The 22,676-nt window shown below is 42.0% G+C and overlaps 1 protein-coding gene across 1 annotated transcript in view; it reads right to left on the bottom strand.

Moving 5' to 3' along the window:
* The window catches only part of PREX2 (phosphatidylinositol-3,4,5-trisphosphate dependent Rac exchange factor 2), a 305,433-nt gene extending 283,475 nt beyond the window's left edge, over positions 1–21,958 (bottom strand). Inside the window, exon 1 of the mRNA XM_040261348.1 lies at positions 21,572–21,958. Within this exon, the coding sequence (XP_040117282.1) occupies positions 21,572–21,712 (141 nt within the window). The 5' untranslated portion in view covers positions 21,713–21,958. The remainder of the gene's footprint in view (positions 1–21,571) is intronic.
* Positions 21,959–22,676: the final 718 nt, after the last annotated feature.

The raw sequence follows: 22,676 nt of genomic DNA, 5'->3' as shown, positions 1-22,676 counted from the left end.
TAAGGTGCTGGGAATTAGAAAAAACTGAACTAGTGAAATTTGAATTATAGGACATTACAGTGGAGTTACTTGCTGATAAAGGTTCATATAGTCTAAGCTATGGTTTTGTATGAATGTAAGTGTTGTACCATAAAGAAGCCTGAGCACCAAAAAATTGATGCTTTCGAACTGTAGTGCTAGAGAAGACTCTCAAGAGTCCCTTGGAACACAAGGAGATCAAACCAGTCAATCCTAAAGGAAATCAACCCTGAATATTCATTGGAAGAACTGATGCTGAAGCTCCAATACTTTGGACACCTGATGCAAAGAGCCGACTCATTCGAAAAGACCCTGGTGCTAGGAAAGACTGAGGGCAGGGGGAGAAAGGGCCACCAGAGGATGAGATGGTTGGATGGAATCACTGACTTAATGGATGTGAGTCTGAGCAAACTCCAGGATACAGTGAAGGACTGGAAAGTCTGGTGTGCTATGGTCCATGGGGTCACAAAGAGTCAGATACGACTAGTGACTGAACAACAGCAAGATGGAATCAGGCTTAGATGAGGGATAAATGATTCTCTAACTCTGTTCTTTTTATCTGAAGTGACCCATTCTACTTGTGTCCACCTGGGACCATAAGTGAACTTTTAAAAGAAGAACCTTCTAATGTTTACACAGTGGCAGCAAAGTGAACCTTGTGACTGAAATAAAGAGTGACCTTCAAACAAGTGGTCAGGAAAGTTTTCAAGTTTTTCCTAATGGCAGGGTCTCTAGATTAGACTTGATTTATTAAGAAAGAGTTTGATGGCTGGTAAGTACTCTTCTAAATTACACAATAATCATAAAACACTAATAAAACCTAGGTGGAAAATGGACCAAGGAAGTAACTAACCAATCAGCTCAATTTTTCTAATCATCTAAGGAAGGACTTCCCTGGTAGCTCGGTAGAAAAGAATCCGCCTGCCAATGCAGGAGACACAGGTTCAATCCCTGGGTGGGGAAGATCCCCTGGAAAAGAAAATGGCAACCCATTTCAGTATTTTTGCCTGGACAATCCGATGGGCAGAGGAGCCTATTGGACTATGATCCATGGGGGTCACAAAAGAGCCAGATACAACTTACTGACTAAACAACAAAGAAATAAGTTTAATAAAACCAGTTACAATCTACTTCTCCTCGGGTTACAAAAAGTGAAAGTCGCTCAGTCTTGTCCAGCTCTTTGCAACCCCATGGACTATATAGTCCCTGGACTTTTCCAGGCCAAAATCCTGGAGTGGGTAGCCTTTCCCTTCTCCAGGGGATCTTCCTGACGCAGGTCTCAATCTTCCGCAACCCAGGGATCGAACCCAGGTCTCCTGCATTACAGGTGGATTCTTTACCAGCTGAGCCACAAGGGAAGCCCAAGAATACTGCAGTGGGTAGCCTATCCCTTCTCCAGCGGATCTTCCTGACCCAGGAATCAAACAGGGGCAAATACTGGTCCTAATTTTTATTATTATAGGGTAATACACTCCTCAGATGTCATTGTAAGTCTAAAGTCCATAGTGGAAGCTACCCTGTAAATCAGTCTGTCTGTGCCAGAGGATCCTGAAAAGGCAAGGGGCGGGCGATGACCAGACAGCGTGAGAAGGGGCCAAGCAGCAGGAACTACACGTCTTAAGTGTTAGAGGCAGCTAAGATTCCTCCTCCCTGAGGCTGCTTCCTTGGCTCTGTGTCACCGACTCCAGAGATCTCAGCTATGTTAACCCTTGACCCCAGTTCCTTTCATTACCCTCTGACTTGTCCAGATGTTATCTTAGACCATATTCTAAATCCAGCCTCACTTCCCAGTGATCACCCCACAGCATTTGCCATGCTCTTGATGAATGAGCACCATCAGAGCTCAATGCCTCCTCTTGGGACTCTGGGACTCCTGGCCTGGACCAGGGCTGAGGCACTGTGCAGAAGGCCAGAAAAGCTCGAAGTTCCCCCATCAGAGCTACTGAATATTTTGTTACAGAGCTAAGGGGATGTTCTATATGTGATGTTCCTCCCAGGTACTGTATCTTGCATCATTATATCATTAGACAAATTGGCTTGCTTTAAAGCCCACTGCATATACTTTGTACTCATTGGAAAAGACTCTGATGCTGGGAAAGATTGAAGGTAGAAGAAGAGGGCAACAGAGGATGAGATAGCTGGATGGCATCACTGATTCACTGGACATGAACTTGGGCAAATTCTGAGAGAGGAAGAGGGACAGGGAAGTCTGGCATGCTGTAGTCCACGGGGTCGCGAAGAGTAGGGCATGACTTGGCAACGGAACAACAACAAAAACACACTGTACTCATTCTTGTGGTTACTTTGCCTCAATATCTGTTACTGTTAAGGCTGGCCAAGTCCCAGTTCTGTCCGCACCACACCACCCTCTCCAAACCAGTGCCACTGATAAAGGAGAGATAAGAACCCCAGGTTTCTCCTCACTTTGAAACAATCAGGCAGACAAGTCACAAATAGCACAAAGAAGTGAATGGAAAAGGCTTCAACTTTCAGTGGTCATTGTATTTGCACTTCCTTTTCAACTTTCATGATGTATTAGCCATAGAATGGGCTCCAAAGAGAAACGGAAGAGGCAAGCACACAACCTTATCAAGAAAACCCAGCCAGCTCAATCCCTTCCCTTCAGTTATACTGCTTTAGACTCCAGTATAATTTTTCACCAATTTCTATTCTGAAGTTGGTAATGACGAGAGTAATAAATCTATTTCCCTTCCTTCAAGCTACGAAATTCAGTGAACTGAAGAATGAAGGCGGCTTCAAAAATATCATTTCTAGAAAGAACGCTGAAGAAAACTTCAGGGCCAGGTTCTGAGCTCCGGTCTCTCTTGACAACAAGACAAAAAACGAGGCTCCAGGACTCTGGGGAGAAAGGGAATAATTTCCACAGTCCTGAAGTGACCTTCCCCTCCCCCAGCCTCTGGCAGTGGCTCCCAATGACACTTCACAGGCCAGTACAGGGCTGCATCCAGCTGTCCACACTCCTCCAGGGAGCCACTTCTTAAAGCCATCAGGAAGACGTCGCCATGGGAACAAGGAGGGGCGGGACTTGTAAGGTGCACTCCTTACCTTCCTTGTCCCTCACAGGAAAAGACCGACCTTAAATCTGTAAAATGGATAGAAAGGATCTGCGACCTTCCCTTGTAACTCATCTGAGGTTATCAACGGTAAAGGGTTGGAAAACTGACTTTAGATCCTGCTGGGGGTTCAAGATCTCCAGCCTCCAACCCCTTGCCCATGACTCAGTCCACCTAGGGCTAAAGGACACTTCCCTTTCCGGCAAAAGCTTCTCGGCCAGTGGAGCCCTGCACACACCACTGGGTTCCCACTGACATTGAATTCTAACCTTGGCTACCTGTGTATGCGCAGTCACTCAGTAACATCCGACCCTTTGCAACTCATGGACTGTAGCCCATCAGACTCCTCGATTCATGGAATTTTCCAGGCAAGAATACTGGAGTGGGTCGCCATTTCCTTCTCCAGGGCATCTTCTGGATCCAGGGGTCGAACGGAGTCTCCTGTCTCTCCTGCATTGGCAGAAGGATTCTTTACCACTAACCAGCTGAGAAGCCCAACAATGGCTGAAGTTCTCACCAGATGCCACACCGCCAGGACCTGAAACCCTACTGGCAAATACTCCAGAAAACAGCTCCGTGGTGGTATGAAGGGAGCAGATTTGGGGTTTGCAACTCCAAAAAACAAATGCTTATTAAAGTTAGATTACTGAACAGTGACAGCTAAAGAACTGACTAGTTAAAGCCTTATGTCTGAGTCACCATTCTTTCACTAATCTGTTAACTTTATTAGCAATGTTTCAGTTCACTTCAGTTCAGTCCCTTAGTCGTGTCCAACTCTTTGCAACCCCATGGACTGCAGCATGCCAGGCCTCCCTGTCCATCACAAACTCCCAGAGTTTACTCAAACTCATGTCCATTGAGTCGGTGATGCCATCCAACCATCTCATCCTCTGTCATCCCCTTCTCTTCTTGCCTTCAATCTTTCCCAGCATCAGGGGCTTTTCAAATGAGTCAGTTCTTCCCATCAGGTGGCCAAAGTATTGGAGTTTCAGCTTCAGCATCAGTCCTTCCAATGAATATTCAGGACTGATTTCCTTTAGGATGGACTGGTTGGATCTCCTTGCAGTCCTAGGGACTCTCAAGAGTCTTCTCCAACACCACAGTTCAAAAGCATCAATTGTTTAACACCCAGCTTTCTTCACAGCCCAACTTTCACATACACACATGACTACTGGAAAAACCATAGCCTTGACTAGACAGATCTTTGTTGGCAAAATGTATAACTGGGTTGAATTTTACCACTAAATTATAACTATACTGAGGAGTTAAACTAGGGATCTGATTAAAACTCTGCTCTTGGATATTGTCTATCAGGGTTAACAGTAAAAAATTAAAAGTTATTTTGAAATATTTTAGGGAATTAAAGAAATAGGACAGAAAGGAGTGGATTCCTGCATTTTCTTCTTATATAAAATATCAAAACACACACAGATTTTGATTCCCCATCTGCTTCATTCACTCTCCTTGCCATTTGGAGCAGCTAATACACATTTTACTCATTTCTCTTATAGCTCCTGGTGAGTGTCTCATGAAACAAGGAATTTTTCATTCTTGTCAGTGATATATCCCCTGATCCCAGAACAGTGCCTGGCACACAGCAGGTGTGCAATAAACAGGCCCTAGAATATTAACACTCAAAATATCTATTTGGACTATTTTTTAAAATTTTTACTGGAGTATAATTGCTTTACAATGTTCTATTAGTTTCTTCTATATAGTAAAGTGAATTAGCTATCTGTATACATACATCCCTCTTTCTCATATTACAATTATTGGAGAGGATAAATCATAAGACTTATCATATTAGAGGTGTTATTTAAATTGGCCTGACATGTAGCTATACTACATTGAAAATAAGGATACTCACAGATTAAACAAATTGGTTTTAGAAACGAATAAAAAATCACCGATCCCATTCTCTCTTTTTTAGAACATTCTGAATATCATTATTTTTACTGAAGTATGGTGCTATATAACATTATGTAAGTCACAGGTGTACCATACAGTGATTCACAATTTTTAAAGGCTTTTTCATATTATAAAATATTAGCTATGTTCTCCTATGTTATACAATATATCCTTGTAGCTTATATTTTACCAGATAGTTGGTGCCTCTTAATCCCCTGTCCCTATACTGCCCCTCCTCCCTTCCCTCTCCCCACTGGTAACCAAATATTTGTTCTATCTGTGAGTCTGCTTCTTTTTTGTTACTTTCACTAGTTTGTGGTATTTTTAGATTCCACATATAACTGATATCATACAGTCTTTCTCTGATTTATTTCACTTGGCATAACCCCCTCCAAGTCCATCCATGTTGCTGCAAACAGCAAAATTTAATTATTTTTTATGACTGAGTAACAGTCCATTGTGTGTATGTCTCTGTGTGTGTGTGTGTGTGTGTGTGTGTCTTGACAATTATAAGTAACGCTACACTGGGGTTTATGTGTTTTTTCAAATTAGTGTGCTTTTTTTTTTTTCAGATATATACCATGAGTAGAATTTCTGGGTCATGTAATAGTTCCATTTTCAGTTTTTTGAGAAACTTCCATACTGTTTTATTTTATTTTTGTATGTCTCATTTTTTAATAGATTCTTTTAGCTCTGCCTTTTTCTAAAAATTACTCCGAATTTCATTTAACAGATATAAAATAGTAAAGAAAAAAAATCTATAATATCACTGAGTTGGAACTTTGAATGCTGGCAGGCTAGAAAATAATTTTTAGAGAGGATATAAATACAGTAATAGTAAAGCTATATTTTTTTCTTTAAATCTAGTTAGCAGAATTTTCCTTTTCAAAAATTTATTCAAATATTCTGGCTGACTATCTAGATCTCTTATAACATTTGCTTATATTTTTCTAATGCCATGAAAGTTGAGTCTGACCTAAATCCTCAACTATAAAAATGTGTATGTTTAAAATTAACAGTTCATTCAAGTATCAACTAAACTCAAATTTCTGACAGTCCAACTGATCATATTCCTTATAATTAGGTCAACATTAAGTAAAACTGAAAAAAAAAAAAGAAATCTCAGAAAACATTTGCTATTCTCAAAAAATTTCACCATACAGAGAAGGCACAATTTATACATGAGGATTATTATCTCACTGAAAAATATACAGGAGAAATGTCAACTTCTCATACTTCAGCTGAAAACTATACTCATTCATCCATAGCATGATTCCCTTTTGGACTCCAAGATTATTCAATTATATGACTGTACTAACTGCCTCTTGAGAAACCGATATGTAGGTCAGGAAGCAACAGTTAGAACTGGACATGGAACAACAGACTGGTTCCAAATAGGAAAAGGAGTACGTCAAAGCTGTATATTGTCACCCTGCTTATTTAACTTCTATGCAAAGTACATCATGAGAAACACTGGGCTGGAAGAAGCACAAGCTGGAATCAAGATTGCTGGGAGAAATATCAATAACCTCAGATATACAGATGACACCACCCTTATGGCAGAAAGTGAAGAGGAACTAAAAAGCCTCTTGATAAAAGTGAAAGAAGAGAGTGAAAAAGTTGGCTTTAAGCTCAACATTCAGAAAATGAAGATCATGGCATCTGGCCCCATCACTTCATGGGAAGTAGATGGGGAAACAGTGGAAACAGTGTCAGACTTTATTTTGGGGGGCTCCAAAATCACTGCAGATAGTGATTGCAGCCATGAAATTAAAAGACGCTTACTCCTTGGAAGGAAAGTTATGACCAACCTAGATAGCATATTCAAAAGCAGAGACATTACTTTGCCAACAAAGGTCCGTCTAGTCAAGGCTATGGTTTTTCCTGTGGTCATGTATGGATGTGAGAGTTGGACTGTGAAGAAAGCTGAGCGCTGAAGAATAGATGCTTTTGAACTGTGGTGTTAGAGAAAACTCTTGAGAGTCTCTTGGACTGCAAGGAGATCCAACCAGTCCATCCTAAAGGAGATCAGTCCTGGGTGTTCATTGGTAGGACTGATGCTGAAGCTGAAACTCTAATACTTTGGCCACCTCATGCGAAGAGTTGACTCATTGGAAAAGACCCTGATGCTGGGAGGGATTGAGGGCAGGAGGAGAAGGGGATGACAGAGGATGAGATGGCTGGATGGCATCACCGACTTGATGGACATGAGTTTGGGTATACTCTGGGAGTTGGTGATGGACAGGGAGTCCTGGCATGCTGCAATTCATGGTGTCGCAAAGAGTCGGACACGACTGAGCAACTGAACTGAACTGAACTGCCCTTGGTAGAAAATGCCTGTAACTAAATAACTTCATTTATCAAACTTCATCCTTTGACTACCTGAAGGCCAGTTACCCTCTCCATCTGAAGTAGACTTGGCAAATAAAACAATCCAGGTATGATGATCATTTTAATTATGGATTCACTTCATTTGTATTTACATGATAATAATGTATTCTACCAATGTGATTTGTACAATATCCATTGAATACAAAGCAGTATATATACATTTTGGAGACTAGAAGGGATGTGTGTAAAATTAACACTTTCCTCAAACATTTCATGATTTAATCATATATAGAATAAATATGAGCTATACATAATATGGAGAAGGCAATGGCAACCCACTCCAGTACTCTTGCCTGGAAAATCCCATGGATGGAGGAGCCTGTTAGGTGGCAGTTCATGGGGTCGCTAAGAGTTCGGCACTACTGAGCAACTTCACTTTCACTTTTCACTTTCATGCATTGGAGAAGGAAATGGCAACCCACTCCAGTATTCTTGCCTGGAGAATCCCAGGGACAGGGGAGCCTAGTGGGCTGCCATCTGTGGGGTCGCACAGAGTTGCACACGACTGAAGGGACTTAGCAGCAGCAGCAGCATACATAACATTATATATAACAGCTTTAAATCTGCTATGAAGTGCTAAGTAAACAAGCACAAAGAGATCCAAACTGACCCAAAAGGAATTAAATTAACCTGAAACTCGTCTTAGTGATGACAGACATTACCAATGGGAGAATTAGAGTTGTCTATCTTTTACAGGTTCACTTGCATTTCCTCATTTCTGTAAGGGAAACTCCTCACTTCTGGATAATCTCTGGCTCCTGAGTGCTTGCCTGGCTCTGACCCATCCTGGGTTAACTGTGAGCTTCTGTTGCTGGCCTGCTCTTGAATGTTTGCCTGAAATGAAGTACTATGCTTCCTCTCTTTTAGCCTCTGGGTACTTCCGGAGTCAACAAGTTGTGTGTCCAGCTTCCAGCATCTGCCTTGGTTTTCCCAGCCCTGATTAATCATACTGTTCCCACCATCTAGAAATCCCCAGGCCAGAGAAATCACCAACACAGTGGATCAGATCTACTCAGAATCCCTACTCATCAGGGTATCCTCAGGCGTGAGTTAACAGGTGCCATGTGTTCAGCTGTGTCCAACTTTTTATAACCCCATGGACTGTGGACTTCCAGGAGCCTCTGTCCATGGAATTTCCCAGGCAAGAATACTAGAGTGGGTTGCCATGGCCTCCTCCAGGGGATCTTTCTGAATCAGGGATCGAACCCTTGTCTCTTGTGTCTCTCGCATTGGTAGGCAGATTCTTTACTGCTGTAAGGATACAATTCTTGAAAGGAGCTGTGAGTTGCCAGTTATACAGGAATATACAGTGCTTGACACAAAACAAACACATAATATATGATGATTTCCAGAGTATTCTGGGACTTTCTTTGGGGGGAAGGGGAACCAGAAAAAAAACTTAACTTACACAAAATATTCAAATCTCCCAACTCTTCCTGCAGTCAAAGCCAACTACAGAGGTTTTTGGGGGGAGGACCTAGTGGAACACTAACAAACACTTATGAAGGGATAGATAAATAAAACGTGAAATTGACTTCTATGTGGACAAGAATGTATCATTTTAGGGAGGTGATCCAAATGGTATTTTAGTAAAGGTATTTAGTAAATATTTAGTAAAATATTTAGTATTTTATTTAAGTTCTTACAGTAAAGGAATCCAAGAATTAATATAAATGATTTTCGAGGGACAAGCCTAAATTATTAATATCACTGGGTCCCAAAAGGTGTCAGATATTACTCTGCCTCTCAATATTAATTCTCTACCTCTTAATTTTAGTACAGTAATTCCCCTACATAGGAACCAGTTCTGTTCTGAGAGTGCATTTGTTAAGTCCAATTTGTTGGTCAGTCCAACAAAAGTTAGCCTAGGGACCTCTCAGCTATATAGTACTGTACTGTAATAGGTTTACAATACTTTTTCACACAAATAATATGTACATAAAAAACAAACACAAAAAATAAAGAAAATATGTTTAATCTGACAATACAGTACCTTGAAAAGCACAGTGGTACAGTACCACATTGGCATAGACAGGCTGGAACACATGATCACACCTTTGAAAGTCTGTAACTTTCAAGATTCATATGTCGAGGACTTACTGTATAAAACTCCCCACATCTCATTAGTACGTATGGCTGCCCAACTAGATACATTTCCCAGTCTCCCTTGCAGCTGATTCAGCCTTGTGATGAATTCTGGCCCAGGGGATGGGAGTGAAAGTGAGGTGTGAACTTGTCGCCCACCCTCAGTCCCTCTGAGGCTAGAACTTGCAAGGGATCCTAGTAGGCCAACTTCAACCATACAGACAAAAACAAAAGCCTAGTGTGTTGGTTCTCCAACATCCTCTGCTCACTGGAACCACCAGAGGAACTATTAAATACTGGTTCTTGGTCCTACAGACTGATGTAGATGGTCCTAGGGGATGCTGGAGCAGTAAGATAGGACACGAGTCTCTTAATGACCTGATGACGCTGCTCATTTCCCGGGACACTGTTGGGCAATAGTACTGAAAAATTAAATAACCACAGCGCCAAGAGAGGATACAAAAAAGGCATGTTGATTACATACCGCTTTCATAGTCACAAACAATCCTTCTGTGTTGTTTAAACTACTGTTGTTTGGCCTCAGAGAAAGCAGCTGAACAAATATCCTTGTAAATATACATAATAAACACAAAAATTCTGGTCTTCTGGAAAAAGAATTATAAGTACAGGTTTGAAAAAAAAGGATCATTCTTTTCTAAAAAAAAAAAAGTGTGGTTTTAGCATAATCTAGGGAAATCATTGGTGAGCTACAGAAGAATCATTCAAGAAAAGCTAAAAATGAACTTTAAACATTAAGATTACTCCACTTGACAAGACAAAGACAAAAAAATAGATTAAAGTTTGCCAATTTGTTAATAATTTGCATAAATTAATATGAATTTGGAACCAAAATGTGAAATCTAAAAAAAAAATGACTTTAAGACAGAGTTAAATACTAATTTATCTAACAGGCCGATTTTTGATAGGCTACAGGTTAGACTTCTTTAATAAAGAAATGGACTCACCTTTATTTGTTCCTCTGTCATCCTCAACATATGACTTCTATTTCATGGTCCAAAATGGCTTTCCCATCATCTACTATCACAACCTCATACCAGCCAGGGGGAAGGGGAAGTCTCTGCCAGGGATCTCATTATTAATGAGGGACAAGAAAAATTGAGAAAAAAGTATATCTAGAATATTTCAGAAAATCTGGAGAATGTAAAATCTATAAATAAAATATATTTCTATATATATTACAATTATATAAAGTCAAAAATGGCATGGATATACACTGTAAAAAATACAAGTCCCCTTTACTCTCCTAATTTCACCTCTGGGAAAATAATGAGTTATTAAAATAATCTTTGAATGTGTGGTGTGGGACTAACATTTAGGTGAAATAATGTCTTTTCACAGCTCTTCCCCTAGTACTACTGACAGAAATAAAACTTTGGAATAGGAGATGTCATTTTTGGAATCCTATGTTTCTTTCTTTGGGGCAGTAGTCTCAAATAAGAAAAAACTAGAATCCAAGGGAGCAAGAAACCAAGGCCAAGTTGAGACATTACAAGGCATCAAAGGAAAACAGTGTTTCTTGCACAACCGCTGAAAATGTGTCACCGTCTATAAAGCTTCTCCTCCTGGCAAGAAGACAACTTAAATAGATAATTAAAATCACAAAAGTGGCAAAGCAAAGTCAAACAGAGATATCAACCCTTATTTGACTTTCTCAGAGAAATGAAGCTTTGAAGTGAATTAAAATGCTTATGCAGTCATATTCTACATTGCTAGATTTTTGCTATAAACCCAGAAAATAGTTTCATATCAGTATTCTAAATTTAACCAGCTGGGGTCATTTATTAAGTATTATACCATTTAACCTTTTCAAATGAAGGGCCTGTCTTTTCATGGAAAATATGTATTTAGAACATAATGTCCTTGGCTTAGATATTCTCCAATGAAATAGGCCTTTTTTTGTACACTATACTTAGCTATATGGCAAAGCTAAAATTAAAAAAAAAAAATTATTCAAGGATTCAAAGTCTGAAATCATCCACAGTAACTAAAAGTGTTTAAGTATCAGAACCTCAACTTAAGGTATCAATTGTCTTAAAAATTGCAATCAATGAACTCATGGATCAAATGCAATAGTTCATGACAATGGGAAAAAAATTAGAAAACAAAGTTTTTATTAGATGTGTCAAGATTTGAATGATTATACTCAAAACTACTGGTAAAGTGACCCAACCACACTTTCAAGAAAAGAAACATTTACTAAGTTGAGAATAATAAAAATGCATCTATTATGAAAAATAAATATTATGAATAAGATTTTAAATAATAAAAAACAAAAACAATTATCTTTAGGTCAAATCAATTATACCTAAAACTCAAGCATAACAATTTAATTTGGTATTAAATTATATATTCAAATATAACGCCAGGCATAGAGTACAAGGGGCTTCCCAGGAGGCACTAGTGGTAAAGAATCCACCTACCAACAGGAGACTTAGGAGACTTCGGTTCAATCCCTGGGTGGGGAAGATCCCCTAGAGGAGGAAATGGCAACCCACTCCAGTATTCTTGCCTGGAGAATCTCAGGGACAGAGAAGCCTGGCAGGCTATAGTCCATGGGGTCGCAAAGAGTTGGACATGACTGAAGAGACTTAGCATCCACAAATGCAGAGGAAAAAAAAAAAACACTCAAAAGACAAGTACTGGGGAAAAAATGTAATCTGACAAAATGTTGTCAAGTAAACCACTGTTTCTTTTTTAAAAGTGTGGGCAATGACTGCAATGTGCATTAAATGTAACACATAAACTGTATATCATTTATATCATGATTTTTAAAAATGATTATGTCATTATTTCCAAGATTTGAACCTAATCATAATAGATATAATAATAAATTAAGGCAAGCTACTTCCCTCTTCTGACTTCTAAATTTGTATGTTGCATTTTAAAAAGTCACACTTCACCTACAGAAGTTGATTTAAATTTTAGGCCAGCCCTGTGAGACAGTATCGACTATGTTTTCCAGATATGCAAGGAGGCATAAAGAGGCTATGTAAGTTGCCAACATTACACTATTTGTACATTTCAGTACCGAGACTTAAACCAAGGTTATTGGGCCTCTAAACCCATGGTCTGTACCATGCACTTCACCCCACTGACCCCATGCGGGAGGCAGAGCTGCTGGCAAGTGGTCACAGAGAGATTCAAAGGGTGTGTCCCAGCAGCTCTGGAATTTTAAAACATGCAGGAGTTTTTAAAAAGTTTAGACTCTATCATGACGTTTTGCTGTGGGTCTATTCCATGGCAGGAGGGCTCGGAAAATTTTGTCAAGTGCCTTCCTTGCCTCCAGCTCCACGGTGGCTCTTGATTTACCAAGCGATGCATTTGACTTCCATGATACTCTGCTGAAGCTGCTTTAGTTCCCTTTTTTATCTATCATCTCCATCTCCTCAGCTATATGCATCTCCCTCAAACATCCCTCAGTTCAGTTCAGTTCAGTCGCTCAGTCGTGTCCGACTCTTTGCAACCCCATGAATTGCAGCACGCCACGCCTCCCTGTCCATCACCAGCTCCTGGAGTTCACTCAGACTCACGTCCATCGAGTCAGTGATTCCATCCAGCCATCTCATCCTCGGTCGTCCCCTTCTCCTCCTGCCCCCAATCCCTCCCAGCATCAGGGTCTTTTCCAATGAGTCAACTCTTCACATGAGGTGGCCAAAGTACTGGAGTTTCAGCTTTAGCATCATTCCTTCCAAAGAACACCCAGGACTGATCTCCTTCAGAATGGACTGGTTGGATCTCCTTGCAGTCCAAGGGACTCTCAAGAGTCTTCTTCAACATCACAGTTCAAAAGGACCAATTCTTTGGCGCTCAGCTTTCTTCACAGTCCAACTCTCACATCCATACATGACAACCGGAAAAACCATAGCCTTGACTAGATGGACCTTTGTTGGCAGAGAAATGTCTCTGCTTTTGAATATGCTATCTAGGTTGGTCATAACTTTCCTGCTAAGGAGCAAGCGTCTTTTAATTTCATGGCTGCAATCACTATCTGCAGTGATCTTCGAGCCCCCCAAAATAAAGTCTGACACTGTTTCCACTGCTTCCCCATCTATTTCCCATGAAATGATAGGACCAGATGCCATGATCTTCGTTTTCTGAATGTTGAGCTTTAAGCCAACTTTTTCACTCTCCTCTTTGACTTTAATCAAGAGGCTTTTTACTTCATCTTCACTTTCTGCCATAAGGGTGGTATCATCTGCATATCTGAAGTTATTGATATTTCTCGCAGCAAACATCCCTAGACATCCCTTAATGTTTATAACTTGTTTCTCTCCTTGCATTTACTACCAGCCTCCTTGAATAGCTTCTCCATCCATCTTCATCTCCTCGGCTTCCACTCAGATCATGTCTTGCAGCTCCTTCTTAGGCTCATGCATGTTCCTGAAGCCAAAACTTCAGTGACGTTCTAATTGCCAAATCCAGTTGCCTCTTCAGTCTTCACACGACCTACTTCTGTAAAGCTCTGAGAGTTGAAAGGAACCTTTCTTCTGGGAGCGAGATCTTTCCTTGGCTTTCAAGAGATCACTTGACCCCAGTTCTTTGTTTCAACCCTTGACAACTCAGTCCAAGTCACCAGCGCACTGTACATCGTACATCCTATTCTTGGTTAGGATGTTTTCTTCCTTGAATTGCTTTCCCTTTGTCATCTCATCTACCTGATGGCTTCAACATACATGATTAGTTACTTTCTCCATCTCTTCCACATTCTAATCTTCAAAAATCATAGCAGACTTTGAATTCAGCAAGTTGAAAACCAAATTCATTTTTCTCCTCCCCACGCTGTTCTGCCTCCTTGCACTTCGAGTTAATGACCCTCTCCATCCTATCTTCAAAGTAGAAACCATTCTAATATTCTCCATTCTACTTAAGCTTCCACTTCTGAGTGAACATAAATGCTAATGGTTCTACCCAAGAAATGTCTCATGGTTGTTGGGTGTTTTGATGTTTTGTAGTTTTATTTATTTTTTTTTTAGAGTTTTGTTTGGGTTTAGTTTTTTTTTTTTATCTTCATCATTGTTTCTACCTTAGATCAGACATTCCACAGTTCTTACCTAGACCAGTGAAATGTTTGAAACTCCTAACAGGTAACCAGATTTCAATCTTCATTTCTCAACTCTGTTGATAGAATTCTCTTGCTAAGAAACAAAACTAATCTCAATAAAGCCTACTCATATCAATGTTATCAAATTATAATACAGCATAATCATGCAGATGAAGCCTTAAGACCAAAGACACATCCCTCTCCACATCCCCCTAACAGCAAGTCAGTTCTGGTCACATGATTAACACTCCAAATATCAGAACTATGCAAGAGCCCCATTTAATTCATGGTATGTTTCTTACTGTAATTACCGTAAATAGGAGAGCTTAAGAGCTACTTCCTGATGTCATCCTCGAGAATACACCTTCAGGCTAACGACTCGAAAAAAAGAACTCAGTCAAGCCAGCTCGGGAGTAGGGTCCAATCAGGATGATCAACAGGAACTGTCTTAAGGTTTAGGACGAAAATAGGGCAGGGTCTGCAGACCTGGAGAGCAAGATCACTTTGGTAGGAGCAGAAATCTGTGTTACACAAGCTAGACTATATTTATGTTTTGTGTCGTTTCCGGGATTACTGGTCTGTGCACTCCCTCAATAAACAGTAACAACTTTTGGAAGTTTATAAACTGTCCCAGATTAAGAGGAGCAAGAAAACACCTTCTCTGCATTCTTGTGTGAATGGACGAAGAAGCAGTGTAGGCTGAAGGCCAGTGTGTTAGTCGCTCAGTCACGTCTGACTCTACGACCCCATGGACGATAGCCTGCCAGGCTCCTCTGTCCATGGGATTCTCCAGGCAAAAATACTGGAGTGGGGTGCCATTTCCTTCTCTGGGAGATCCTCCCTACCCAGGCTAGACCGGATTGCAGGCAGATTCTTTACCATCCCAGCCACCAGGGGAGCCAGAAGGCCAGGGAGGTGGCAGAAATAAAGAACAAGAGGAAAGAGTCCCAAGGCCAAATTCAAAGACAGATTCAGGGAATCTTGGCCTGGCAACTTCTTCCCACAAGCGACCCCTTCCCAGTGCCAACCTTGGAGGCCCTGGACTTATTCTTAATAAGCGGGCAAGCCCCACACAACTGACTTCTCACTGTCTTTAACTGAAGTCATAATTCTTAAGAATGGAATCCTTCTCAAACTGGTCTGAATGTATCTCATCTCTTCCCAATACTCAAAAAGCATACAGGACTATTTATCCACAGTAATTAAGAATCTTTCAGCACTGGAGCATGCCAAGCCATGCCAGCACCACCCGCCGCCTGCCATACCACGGTCACCCTCAATGTGTTTTACTATTTTAGGATGGACAAATTTCTTCCAAGTCTGGCACGTTCCTCCTCATCCTTCAGGAGCCAGCTCTATTATCACCTCTTACCCACCCTTCTCCTGGCCCCAGGCTGAGGGAGTCCCTTGTGCCTACCTGCCACTCAGCTTATTACTCTATCACTTCAGCTCCCAGATGGCACTGTGATTATTTGAATACTGAGGGTTCAGCCAGCAATGTATAATGCTGAGGGGCACACAAGTCCATGCAAAACATAAGCCTATGCATTATTATGTGTTGAATCAATTTATCTTTACTTCAAAATGCTGCATCATGACTGAAACCCATTCAAACCATTTTGTTTGCTTTTGCTTCATCTGTCTATTTGTTTTCCTGAGTACCTGCTGTTTACAAAGCACCATGATGAGCTCAAGTAAAGCACACAGAGGAAGTAAAGGTGTCATCTCTACTGTCTCAGAGTTTACCACCCAGATGAGGTGTTTTTCTAACTGCTTTAGCAAAAACACAAATCAGAGGACAGTGGGGCTGCACATAATTCAACTCCCTGGATCCTCTTCAAGGGCTCCTGAAGCAAAACCCCAGAAGCCTGGAGCTCTCAGGAGCACCATGTAAAAGAGCTAAGGGCTTTCCAGGTGGTGCAGTGGTGATGAATCTGCCTACCAATGCAAGAGATGCAGGCTTGATCCTGGTTTGGAAAGATTCCCTGGAGTAGGAAATGGCAACCCACTCCTGTATTCTTGCCTGGAAAATTCCATGGACAGAGGAGCCAGACAGGCTACAGTCTACGGGGTTGCAAAGAGTAGGACACAACTGAGCACAAGAGATTCACATATAATAAGCCAAATCAGATAAGAATACACAGTTGCTCAGTATAAACTATAAAGCGCCATACTAACTCTGACTGTTGTTACATAGACTGCAATATGTCACTGTCTTAACGTCAAGATTACCATGGGAAGGACCAAACTGACCAAAGGGAAACACAGAGAAAGAGGAAGCAGAGACTCAGAGACACAGAAAAAGGGCAGAGGAGAATATAATAGACACACAAATCAGACACTCACCTTGACCAAAATCTGTGCCTCTGTATAGCAATGAGACACAGGACTCAGATTCTGGGGTATCTGAGGGCAAAGCCTGGACAGGTAACAAATTTCAGAATCTTTTGTTTATGAAAAGATATACAGCTGAACTCAAAGTCTGTGTCTTAATGTTCCAACAATGGGGAATAACTGTGCTTTCTGATTAGCCAGGTACAACCCCAGTGTACATCTGCTTCCCTGTGTAATTATTTAATAGCAGGCCCCTGTATCCTCGGAAGTGTCCCAGTTTAAACGAAAATTATATGATCACCCTGCCTCAACGCCACCTGCCACAGTGAAATGTGTCAACACAATTTTCCAGGCGCAGTGCAAATGTGAGGCCTTTTATTCAAAAGGAAAGAAAAAAAAAGTGCTATTAAGGATACTGAAGGGCTTCCCCGGTGGCTCAGTGGTAAAGAATCCACCTGCTAATGAAGGAGACTGGGGTTCATGCCTGGCCCCGGAAGATCCCACGTGCCATGGAGCAACTAAGCCCCTGGGCCACAACTACGGAGCCTGTGCTCAACAGCCCAGAAGTTGCAACTACTGAAGGCTCCGTGCCCTAGAACGCGTGCTCTGCAACAAGAGAAGCCACTGCAGGGACAAGCCCTCACACCACAACTAGAAAGTAGCCTCCACTCTCTGAAACTAGAGAAAAGCCCAAGCAGCAAGGAACACCCATAAATAAATAAAGAAAACTTTTTTTAAAAGTCTTATTGAAGTCTGAAGCTGTATTTTTTCTTTCGTGTATCTGTTCTGCTCACATCCCATCATCCCACTGGACTTCACAAGCAAAGCACAACTTTCAAGACAAAATTAGTAAGAATTTCAATCATTGATGGCATAGAATCAAACTAAGCTTAAGGTCCTTCAGACTTGGTAGCCCTGTGCGACCGTATAAGACACACCCTTGAAATTGACCCTGGTCTGTCCTTTCTCCAGGAAACTAGTTACAACCTACTATTGTCCAGACTCTGGACATCAAACACTGGATATAAGGTCTATAAAAGCATTTTCTTTTAGAAAAGAAATGTTTTAGAGTATTCCTAATGAAGCCTAGAATTTCACTTCCCAAGAAAAACAAGAACAGAAGTTCAAACAAATTGTCACTCTCTACCATTTTACCTAAGACCTAAGAATAATCAATTCCAATAATATAATCTATCCAAGGACCCAAATGAAAATTTAGACTACAATGGATTTAAATAATAGTGCTACAATGTCCTTAATACCTTGACACCTGATTTAAATAGTTTCACTTTTAAATGCAGACACTACATTTTTAACTTAAAGCTTCTTGTTACATAATACATATGTGTCTGAGTGAAACTTAACTTCCACTATCTATACAGACCAAATGGAAGAAAAAATCAGGAATTTAAGGATGATTGAGGAACTGTCCTTAAAAATGGGGCAGGAGGTTTAGAAGATAAATTCGCGAATTCATCCGTTCATTTGTGCAGTAAGCATTTATTGAGTACTTAGGATGTCACAAGTACTGCACGAAAGTCTAGGGAAACAGAAGTGAGTAAAATGTGGCCCTGTCCCCAAGAAGCTTGCATTCTAGAAGAATGAGACAAAGCTAGTCAGATACCTGCCCAAGCTTGCTCTGGCTCCAAGGAAGAAGTAACTACAGAGAAGAGTGGGTACTGAACAGTGAGCACTCTAGCCTGGGAAAGATATGGAGGGATGGAGTCATGAAAGTTTTACTGAAGGGGATGAAGAGTCTTGAAAGCCTAGTAGGAAGCCAGCAGGTTGCTAAGGGTTAGGGAGGAGCAGAAGAAGAGGACTGAAGCAACCCATGGGAAGAGGGCGCCACTCAAATGACAGCAGCAAGCTTCAAGGTCAGAGCTGTGTTCAGTCAAGAAGTGTGTGCCTAGGTGGCTACTGGAGAGAAGGTGCATATAGATCATACAGACTGATAAAACCGGAGGATGAAAAAGGCGATGTTCATGGACTATCTGGGGGTGGGAAGAAGTAATGGGGGTGGGGGGAGGTGCTCTCTCCTTAAAAGGCCAAAGGTGGGAAATAAGAAACCATCTTATTAAAAAAAAAGTTTCCCCTCAGGCCATATGATCACTTAATCCAGAGAAATAACACAATTTGTTTGCTCCTCCAACCAGTCCATTCTGAAGGAGATCAGCCCTGGGATTTCTTTGGAAGGAATGATGCTAAAGCTGAAACTCCAGTACTTTGGCCACCTCATACAAAGAGTTGACTCAATGGAAAAGACTTTGTTGCTGGGAGGGATTGGGGGCAGGAGGAGAAGGAGACAACAGACGATGAGATGGCTGGATGGCATCACTGACTCGATGGACGTGAGTCTGAGTGAACTCTGGGAGTCGGTGATGGACAGGGAGGCCTGGCGTGCTGCAATTCATGGAGTCGCAAAGAGTCGGACACGACTGAGCAACTGAACTGAACTGAACTGAACTGAAGTAAAAATATGTTCTTAGGAAAACTAAAAATACGTTTTTCATCTCTGTAACAAAGATCAGAATTAAGAATTACCCTCACCCAGGCTAATGGGCTGAAGTATTGATAGAAATCAAAACAATGACTAACCTAACAAAGATTTAAACTTGAATTGGAAATTCATTATCAAATTTTTGCAACAAATTTACCACTGCACTTATTTAATACTACATCTATTTAAAGAAGAAGAAAAAAAAACTTCTGTTGTTTGTCTGTATTTCTGACCATTCCCTAAGGATGGATTCCTAGAACAGGAATTACCAGGCCAAAGGGTTTGAATATTTTTAAAGCTCTTGGTGTGTATCAGGATAAAATTAAAACTAGATTGGCTAATCAACTGAAAGTAACCACATAAAACAGATGTCAAGTAAATGCTGCTACAAATAATGCCCCCCAAAGAAAATCTAATGATCTATTATAGGTAGATTTTAAACTTCCAATGTTTATAAAACCAAAAGGAAGTCAGAGTAAACTTTTGTTTAGGCAGACTTTTGGGCCAATTAGTGTTGGTGTGTGTGTGAACATGTACATGAAAATAGCAAATAAAGAAAAGGAAAAGTGGAAGAGTTCATAATTTATAAATGAGATAAGAATGAATCATAAAATGATCTACTAACAGTAAAATGCAATCTATTTTATACCTCCCATAATTTCTTACCTAACTCCACATAGAAGTATATTATCATTTTAAGTAATCAGATGTTAAGATTAGAGGAAAAACTGATATTTTAAATAAAAATCAACACATTGGTTTTCAAGGTAGGTTAGGTTAGCTATTTTTGCAAACTAGGAGTGTTTTGCTCAATACTATTCCCCTATACCTCCAGAAAGAAGTTCCTAATGCAACTTGAAAAGTTACTCAGATTCTTCGAAAGCCAAAGAACTTGTTCGCCAACAAAGTTTCATGAAAGTCAAATCTGAAGCTATGAAAAATCAAATTTGCTTTAAAAACATTCTTTTTTGACATTGACACATGGAAGTGTACAACAATCCTACTTATCACCAATTACCAGTATATTTGCAAATACCCACACTTTTCCAAAGAATGTGGCCCCTGGGGGCTAAAGTATATCGATTTTAATTTGAGAAGTGAACCAGAAGCCAGTCAGTACGTCTCACCCCAAGAACTGAATTTGCACTATCAACGATTATCAGCAGATAGTGTACCTTTCTCAGAACACTGCGCAGGAAGTTCGGCCTTTGCAGACCAAGGGGGAATGGAATAGGGTGGTGGAAAGAGAAGGTTAGAAGATTTGAGGGAGATTTTCGCAAAGGCTAAAGGTCCTCTGTGTCTGAATGATGCTCTCCTGGCGCGTCTCGGTGGAGAGGAGCCAACCCTCAAATTGTGTCTCTGCAGCAGTGAACAGAAAAATATTCAGCTTCTGAGTGATGTCTAAAAAGTTTCTTTCACTGAGCTTTGCCCCTCCTGGTTCTAAAATGAATGAAACATTTTTAGAGCACACTTCCAATGAGTCAAGCTGAAACTCCGACACAAAGTTCCTGCCAGTTTCAAGAAATCCTGAAGTTGCTGGATGGGAGATTTATTACATCTCTGGGCTCAGTGAGAACAGAGGACCCAAGAGCTGAACCCACGGGGGTGGGGATTTAAACCCCGGGCTGGGGGGTGGAGGGAGGAGATAGGAGGACTAGGATGGCGGTGAGCAGTTCCTCTGGCTTTACTATCCCACAGCTGCTGGAGATCATAACCCCGCTGCTCTCTGGGGGCCCTCCCGCTCCGCCCCCCCCCTCCCCACCACCAAAGATAACTAAAGAGACTTCACTGCCGTGTAACCTGAATAATGAACTCAAGTTCCGTAAGAATCAAGGATTAAAAACAAGCAAAAACTAAATGTACATGAACGTAGCAGCTAGACTTAAAACACCTAGCCAAGAGTCTTCAAACAAAATCCAAAATCCCCCCAGAGAGGAAGAGAAAGGGGAAAAAAAAAAAATCACGACGCCCTCGAGCAGTCCAGGGAGCGGGTAGAGGTGAGAGAGGAGAGATGGAGCAGCAGAGATTCCCCGAACAAGAACCTTCTCCCACGCGAGCTAACTTTTGGCCCTGGCGCGTCTGGAGGCATGCAGCATGCCCCGCCGGGGGCCCCAGCGTGGGCGCGCACACTGGGACGCCCGCGACGCCCGGACGGGTACCCAGGTGCCCACAGACAATGCTGCCCGCGCGCGCGCCGCTCACCGACACCAGGAACTCCAGCGTGCCCACGTAGTCGCGCTCTGTCTTCTGCAGCTCGCTGAGCACGCACACGCGCAGCCGGAGCTGCTTCTCCAGGTCCCGGGCGCTCTCGGCGCGCCCGTCCCCGCGACCCTCGTCGCTCATGGTGGGCGCCCGGCCGCGCGCCCGCCGCTGCCCCGGATCCCGTGCGCCCGCCGGAGAAAGTGGCCGCCTCCGCCGGGTCCGCTGTGGGACTGGCGACTTTACGTGCCGCGGAGAGGCGGGGGGCGCGGGGAGAAGGAGGGGGCGCCGGGCGCGGGAGGCCGGGGGAGCTAGACAGAGGCCGCTGCCGGGGGACCCGGGGACCTGCGCGCCGCGCCCGCGCGGCTCTGGCCTCACACGGCCCGGGCTGGAGGGGAGGCGGCTCCGGCAGCCCTGGCGGTGACTTGGACATTAATCAAATGCTTTGTATCCATGTGACTCCGACCCTTCACCCTTCGCCAAATCTCAGGAAAAAGGAAGCACAACCCTGGGGAAGTGTGTTGCGTGCCAGCTAACTAAACACACACACGCGCTCTCACACACACGCACACGCACAGTCAGCACTGGAGATGGAACTCATTGGAGATTCCCAAACCCAGGAGGACGGACTCCAAGACACAGCTCGAGGGTTTGCTCCCCTGACTCGCGCCTATTGTTTAGCGTTAATGTGTTTTGTACAAATGCTGAAAGCAAAGAAACAAGTCCCCACGGTTACATAACTGGATGGGAACAAAAACAACCATGGTATTGACCCTCCCGTCTTTGAAAAGAAACACATTGATGGGGATTTTATTCGGGCACAAAACAGGTTTGCTTTCCAACGCCCCGCCCCCACCCGCCCCCCCAACCGAGACTATTTCACCAGGCGGATACCCTCTTGCCTGCCCTGGGGAAGTTAATTAGCATAATAAATGAAGACGCTTTGGGAAAGTGACAGCCTGGCCCTTACAATAAACTCCAGATAAAATAAGTATCATCCTTGCACGGTACTGTTTTGGAGGGAGAGCTTTTGCATGTCTATAACTCTTTTTTCAGCATGAGGAGAGAATGTAAATTCAACTAGAGGCAAGAATATTTGTGTCAGTTT

This window comes from Oryx dammah, unplaced genomic scaffold (genome assembly GCF_014754425.2).
Source record: "Oryx dammah isolate SB20612 unplaced genomic scaffold, SCBI_Odam_1.1 HiC_scaffold_19, whole genome shotgun sequence".
NCBI classification, from domain to species: Eukaryota; Metazoa; Chordata; class Mammalia; order Artiodactyla; family Bovidae; genus Oryx; species Oryx dammah.
Note: the sequence above shows the minus strand (reverse complement) of the source record. Positions and strands in the feature narration are given on the sequence as shown.